The sequence below is a fragment of the Egretta garzetta genome, unplaced genomic scaffold, assembly GCF_000687185.1.
Source record: "Egretta garzetta isolate BGI_Z169 unplaced genomic scaffold, ASM68718v1 scaffold557, whole genome shotgun sequence".
Classification (NCBI taxonomy): domain Eukaryota; kingdom Metazoa; phylum Chordata; class Aves; order Pelecaniformes; family Ardeidae; genus Egretta; species Egretta garzetta.
This window is the reverse complement of record NW_009260264.1, coordinates 937186-944203: the sequence shown is the minus strand read 5'-3', so window position 1 is coordinate 944203 and position 7018 is coordinate 937186. Positions and strand designations below refer to the sequence as shown.

The following is a 7018-nucleotide window of genomic DNA, read 5'->3' as shown; positions in this document are numbered from 1 at the left end:
AACAACATTGCTGTCTGAACATCGTGTGTTTGTGAAGCAGACATCGCTCAAACTTTATAGCTGTGTAACTGACCCCAAAATAACTGCAGGAAGTGGTTTATACAGTAATATTATGAATGCCAAAAACCATTCAGGTTATTAAATTGTTGCATGTGTTTCCTGTTTAACCGTGTCCTTCACAGTCACTTTAGCCTTGCTCGGTGCCATCATTCTCAGAAGGTACTTTTTGAAAAGCAACAGTGTCCTGTATGTTGGTAAATAAAGCACCAGACCATAGCAAAGTGCTAGGTAAAAACTGCAGTTTAGATGTTTGAATTACTCCAGAAATACATGGCATTCCTTTTTACTTTTCCCTAGCAGCAAAATGCTCAGGCATGTAAGACTGCAACTCTAAAACTCTTTGGAATCTATTTATTATTATAGGGTTTTTTTTTAAAGCACGTTTGTAACTAGATTGTTTTTGTTGGAAATGCAGATGTGTTTTGTGATAGGCTTGCATTGTGGGTCCTGTGGAATCAAAACTTCGAATGATGGCAGTGAGGATAGCAGTAGTACAGGAATTCTGGACAGAACACTAAAGAAGCTAAATTTGTGACCTGCGATACAATAAAAATTAGAAAGGTTTTGGATTGCTTGCTCATATTTGTTCTCATTTCGTTATGATTGAGAGTGCTGTGCTAGGTCATGATCCAGCATCTCATTGTACTTACCAACTTCCCTGTTTGAATTAGGCTACACACAACTCTGTACTGGTAATAAGTGATACACTGTGCTGTAAACTGTATATAATCAGGTGACTGGATGCTATCTGCTGGAAAAAAATATACTCCTGTCAACTTGGTCATTACTATTTCTAGGTGAACATTGAACTTAAAGTATCAGTCTGATGCTTTGGCTTTTTACCTTTGTACCTAGCAGAAAGAGAGGCATCCAAGCATAAAATACGTAATTTCTGCTGACCAGGATCAGCAGCAGAGTACAAGGGAAGAGACAATGTCTCTCAAAACAACCCAACAGGAAAGTCAGACATCTCCACTAAAGCAGAATGGATGGGTAAGCTGGGTTTCCTCCCTTTTATTTTGATGCTATTGCTAGTGAATAACTGGGATTTTGCATTGGTCTCTCTTACTGAAGAGAGAAACAGATGTCTGTTAGCTTAAGCATATAAATGAAGAGAAGAAAGGGCTATGTGTTATTCTTCCTGATTCACTACATTCAGAGGTCTAGGAGCTTTCCAGTCTTAATGACACTGGGCTCTGATTTATGCTATGCTAGTTAAACAAGTTATGAACTGGCAGAGCCCTAGTTGCTGAGTACTAGTCCAGAATAATCTGTCCCCATCAAGGTGTGTACGTATTCAGAGGGAGAGAAGGGAAGAGTATTGCACAAGAACCTGCCCTCCAGCTGTATGGAAGATGAGCGTTCCCCTCTGCTGGAGAAATCAGCTACCCTTGGGGGTTCAAATTTTACCATTTTATGCTATAAGCATGTAATTAACCACATGGAATTTAAATGTAGTATGACCTTGTTGCTAACCAGTCACTGCCAGAGAGCAGCAAAAGCATGCTCATCTGCAAGGGAAGGTGACCTGGGAGCCACAAGTGGCAGCAAGGCAGGCAGCGGTTGTGAACTCAGGGACAAGGAGCACTGTCCCAAAAAGAGGAGCAGAGCAGATCCAGTGATGTTAACCAGGGTCAGCCAACAGTTGGTTCGGTGATTGCTGGGCAAGTCCACAGGAATAAGGCAACTCTGATAGTAAGCCAAGATGTTGAGTTTGCAAGGCGAGGTAGGGATCATGATGGTAAAAGGCCAGGTACAGGCATACCTACAACACAGTTAAGGCGAGGGCCTGAGCTTAAATGCAGTTCCTGAGCCGAGGGGCAGAGGCCCTGGGCAAAGCTTCTTGCAGCTCTTTCTCCCAGCTTCACTGTTTTCACAGCAGTCTAATTCAGTGTTACACAACTGTCCCATATTAGTGCTGACTTTGAGCCCAAGGAACTAAACCCTTGGCAGGGTGTGTATGAGGACAGAAAGGTTGCAAAGCCTGTTGGTGTGCTTAGGGCCCTGACACTCATTTCCTTATCTTTCACTCAGCCTGTTTGGATTTTATTGTATTTGCTGTGACCTTGCTGAGAAACCAGTTTGGAGTGGTTCTCTAGGGTCTGGAGTGGAGCCAATTCTCTACTGTTTACCCAAGCAGCACCACCATTAAGTTCAGTTGGAGCAGTGCTTGAAGAAGGACTGAGAGATTAATTAGCTAAAATGTGTGGCTGCGGCCAATAAATGCATTTCATTATTACAGTTACGAAATCATGGATCAGTCAGTCATAAAATGAGGTAGAATCCTGTAATAGACTAATGTGCTCTTTTTCCCAAGGCACTGCTTGTTCTACGAAGTCTGGTTTTGCTTTCAAGAATAAGTATGTTTGTAGAGGTTGTGGTTTTACAGAAAGATGTTGAAATTTCAACTAATTTTAACTTAATGACAATCCCTTCTTTCCCCCGGCTTTTATTGCTGAGCATGACATCATATGGTCTGGGATATCCCTTTGGTCAGTTGGGGTCAGCTGTCCCAGCTGTGTCCCCTCCCAACTTCTTGTGCACTCCCAGCCTACTCGCTGGTGGGACAATGTGAGCAGAACAAGCCTTGATACTGTGCAAGCACTGCTCAGCAATAACTAAAACATCCCTGTGTTATCAACATTGGTCTGGTCACAAATCCAAAATGCAGCACCATACCAGCTACTATGAAGAAAATAACTCTTCCCATCCAAAACCAGTACATCCATATATTTTAGATGTCCAGTAATGATACTACAAGTGCTAACACTGATAACCAAGTCATTCTTAAAGAAGGAAAAATAACGTGCCTATATCCACATGCCAATGCTCCAGATAGTAGAATGCAAGAGAGAATACTGTCACTTTTTTCTCACAAACAAAATGGGAAAAAAAAGAGCTACCATTAACCTAAAAGAAACCCGTTGGCAAGTGAATTATAATGAAGGTGAAGCCAGTATGGTTGGGTTCCATTAATGCCATAAATATATTTAAACTGCTCAGAGAGAAAGTTAGGCTAGTTAGGGGAATCTGACAGAGTTTATGTTGGCCCTTTTCTGAATACTTGCAAATCTACTCTTACTGAACTTAAATTGACTTTTGTACAGGGCAGAACTTCATTTTTAGAAACTACCACTCTGCCTTTATCTCCCGTAATTTCTTTCCCAGAAAGCTGATGTAGCTCATAAGAATGAAACAGCTCACAGAAATAAAGCATTATACTTCTGAGGTAAGCAGCAGCTGAGCTATTTTAGGAAAATATAGACCAACAGGATGAGTGGTTTTAACTTTAAAACCTATGTAATTCTTTCTGTTTCTGTATTGGGGTATCAGGTATTTCATCACACTGCTAACAACAGAACAACGAGTTTTGCCTGTTTGGTTGGGTTTTGCATTGTATTTTATTTGTTTTTTAAATAATTGTCTTTTTTTTTCCCTATGAGATTAAATTCAACAAGCTAACCCAGGTTTATCCTTTCAGCCAACATTCTATTGTCCCATCTCACAAATTCACAATGCTGAAGAAATTGCAAGGATCCGTGAAGAATGCAAAAAGGAAAGTTTCTAGTACAGAGGTGAATGATCCAAACTTGTTCTTATCACACTGAGAATGACTTCTTGATGTAGTTATTCAAAACTGGCTGCAAAATGCCATGCTGTTTATTGCAATACATTGGGTTTTGTTGGAATATTATTGTGGGTTAACTCTGTAACCTTATTTTAAGTTGAGCAATATATTATTCTAAGGTTAATTGAATTGTTTGCATAATCATTGTTGGTAAAGGTGGCTGAATTAAGCTCTTGTTCAATATGAACTTACTTTAACAATCATAGAGTTGGTTCTATTATTGAAGTCTGTTATTAAAACAACCTTAGGAATGTTTTACTTTATTACATACTTACTCTTGCCTTTGAATGAAAGGCAGGCATGGCTATGTATCTTGGGTTTGTGAAACTCTTGAGGTGTTAGGACATCTAAAAGATTAGTTACTCGGTGTTTAGTGCCTTTTAAGTCCACCATGTCCGTTTGTATCTAAATTATACATTTTCTGAAAGGAGAAGATTGAAAAGTGTTTCAGCATTTAATTGGAGACGCTGTCATTACTAGTGTTGCAGATTATGGAACCTCTTATTTAATAAATATAGAATCATAGAATCATTAAGCTTGGAAAGGACCTCCAAGATCATCAAGTCCAACCATCAAACCGACACCACCATGCCTACTAAACCATGTCCCAAAGTGACACGTCTACATGTTTTTTGAACACCTCCAGGGATGGTGACCCCCCCACCAATCTGGCCAGCCTCTTCCAATGCTTGACCACTCTTTCAGTAAAGAAATTTTCCCTAATATCCAATCTAAACCTCCCCTGGTGCAACTTGAGGCCAATTCCTCTTGTCCTATCACTTGTTAGTTGGGAGACCAACACCCACCTCACTGCAGCCTCGTTTCAGGTAGTTGTACAGGGCAATAAGGTCTCCCCTCAGCCTCCTCTTCTCCAGACTAAACAATCACAGTTTCCTCAGCTGCTCCTCACCAGACTTGTTCTCCAGACTCCTCACCAGCTTTGTTGCCCTCTTCTGGACACGATCCATCAACTCAATGTCCTTCTTGAACGGAGGGGCCCAAACCCGAACACAGCATTCGAGGTGCGGCCTCACCAGTGCAAAGGACAGGGGGACTATCACTTTCCTAGTCCTGCTGGCCACACTATTCCTGATACAAGCCAGGATGATGTTGGCCACCTTGGCCACCTGGGCACATTGCTGGCTCATGTTTAGCCAGCTGTCAAACAGGTCCTTTTCTGCCAGACAGCTTTCCAGACACTCTTCCCCAAGCCTGTAGCGTTGCATAGAGTTGTTGTGACCCAAGTGCAGGACCTGGCACTTGGCCTTGTTAAACCTCATACAATTGACCTTGGCCCATCCATCCAGCCTGTCCAGATCCCTCTGCAGAGCCTCCCTACCCTTGAGCAGATGGACATTCCCACCCAACTTGGTGTCATCTGCAGACTTACTGAGGGCACACTCAATCCCCTTATCCAGATCATTGATAAAGATATTAAACAAGACTGTCCCGAGAACTGAGCCCTGGGGGACACCGCTTGTGACCGGCCGCCAACTGGATTTAATTCCACTCACCACAACTCTCTGGGCTTGGCCATCCAGCCAGTTTTTTACCCAGCAAAGAGCACACCTGTCTAAGCCATGAGCCGCCATCTTCTCTAGGAGAATGCTGTGGGAGACAGTGTCAAAGGCCTTGCTGAAGTCCAGGTAGAGAACATCCACAGACTTTCTGTCATCCACTAGGTGCATCACCTGGTCACAGAAGGAGATCAGATTGGTCAGGCAGGACCTGCCTTTCGTGAACCCATGCTGGCTGGGCCTGATCCCCTGGTTGTCCTGCCCATGCTTAGTGAGCGCACTCACCGCTCCATACATATAATGCATTAGCTCCAGGTGTTACAGCATGCCCATGCCTGATATCTAGCACTGCGTGGACACATCCTTGCTTTGAAGAGATAGTAATCTGATGTAATAGGTGATTAAGACAGTATGCACAAGTTAATATTTAGAAGATGAGTAATGTGTTTAACATTATAAACCTATAAAATATTTACTATATAAAGGAGTAATGTATTTATCAAATAGGTAACAAATTTGGGCTGGTACCAAATACACTTTTTTTTATTTTACAGCTCTTCCTTTGTCTCTTGGGAGCATGCTTGTCACCCGGGAGCTAGTCTCAAAAGGTAAATGTAAAATATATATGATGGTCCTAAATTATGAAGTTGGTACTCTAGAATTGCTACTGAAAAGTAAGTTTCCCTAAAGCCTGCTGTTTTTCAAGATCAATATTCCTCTCACTCATCACCATCATTGTTATAGTGATTTGATCATTATGTATGCGTTGCCACAGTCATTCTTTTGAAAGAACATGAACTGAAAAGAGAATTCATGAATTCAAAGACGGATGGTTAGATTCTGTCACCATGATCGCATGTATTTGAGTCGAGTCTTCACTGGGGCTGCTTGTAGGGCAGAGCATCTACAGCCTGAGCCAGCGGCATCAGATTTGGGTACTGTAGCTCTAACTGTTGGTTTATTTAAAAAATCCTGGCAACATTTTTACAGTGACCATATATCAATATGAATACAGCTTTGGTGCAAAGGGACAAGGAATACTGCCAAAGTGAGGAGACAGAGAGCTTTTTATAGAGATGGCTTGTGATCTGCAGGCCAACACAAAAGAGAATTGTATTCCATTTATGTGGTGGATGAGCCCGGTTCTACACACTGCACCTTGAGTTTCCCTTCTGGGGGGTTTGAGGTTAGTGTTTTGGGTAAAGAGTGAAGGGCATGCTAAGATGGGTGTATCTCACAGTAGCAAATAAGACAGTCCTTCAGCCTGCATCAGCAGCCATTTACAGCAAGGGCAGGCAGGAGAAGAGAAAAATCACAGGGCCTGAAGCAAGAAGCAGAAAAGAATCCAGGGGCTATAAGGTATGGGTGGTAGGAGACAGCAAATGAAGGAGGTGGAAATGGCTCAATCTTTCCTCGCTGTGTGTGGTTGCAAGCCCCTTGTTTTGTTTCAGCCACTGTTACCATGTTTCATCCTCAATACACTCTTTTTTTTTTTTTTTTTTTTTTAACTAAGATAATGAGGAGAACTAGAGTAGAAAACCTAACAGCTGTGCTATACCACAGGAGGCTGATGTGGGTTCCCTGTTGCATCCTCGACCTGTGAGCTTGTAGGCAGACAGGGAGGGAAGGAGCAAGGGAGAGGATGTGAGAGAAAGCAAATTTTTACACATTTGAAAAGGCGTGAACAGCGATAGGAAGGGCACCGGTGTTGTCTCAGTAGCTACCATGCCATCCTCTGGCACCAGGTACTCTTCTCAGTTTCTCTCCATTGTACTTGGACATTTCTTATCAGCTGTGAAATAACAAATGCGCA

At 42.2% G+C, this 7018-nt stretch overlaps 1 protein-coding gene across 1 annotated transcript in view; it reads left to right on the top strand.

Annotated features, from left to right (window-relative positions):
- Positions 1–993: 993 nt before the first annotated feature.
- Positions 994–7018, top strand: part of OCIAD2 (OCIA domain containing 2) — a 9507-nt gene continuing 3482 nt past the window's right edge. The window contains 3 exon segments of the mRNA XM_035897702.1: positions 994–1053; positions 3542–3635; positions 5760–5813. Coding sequence (XP_035753595.1) covers positions 994–1053; positions 3542–3635; positions 5760–5813 — 208 coding nt within the window.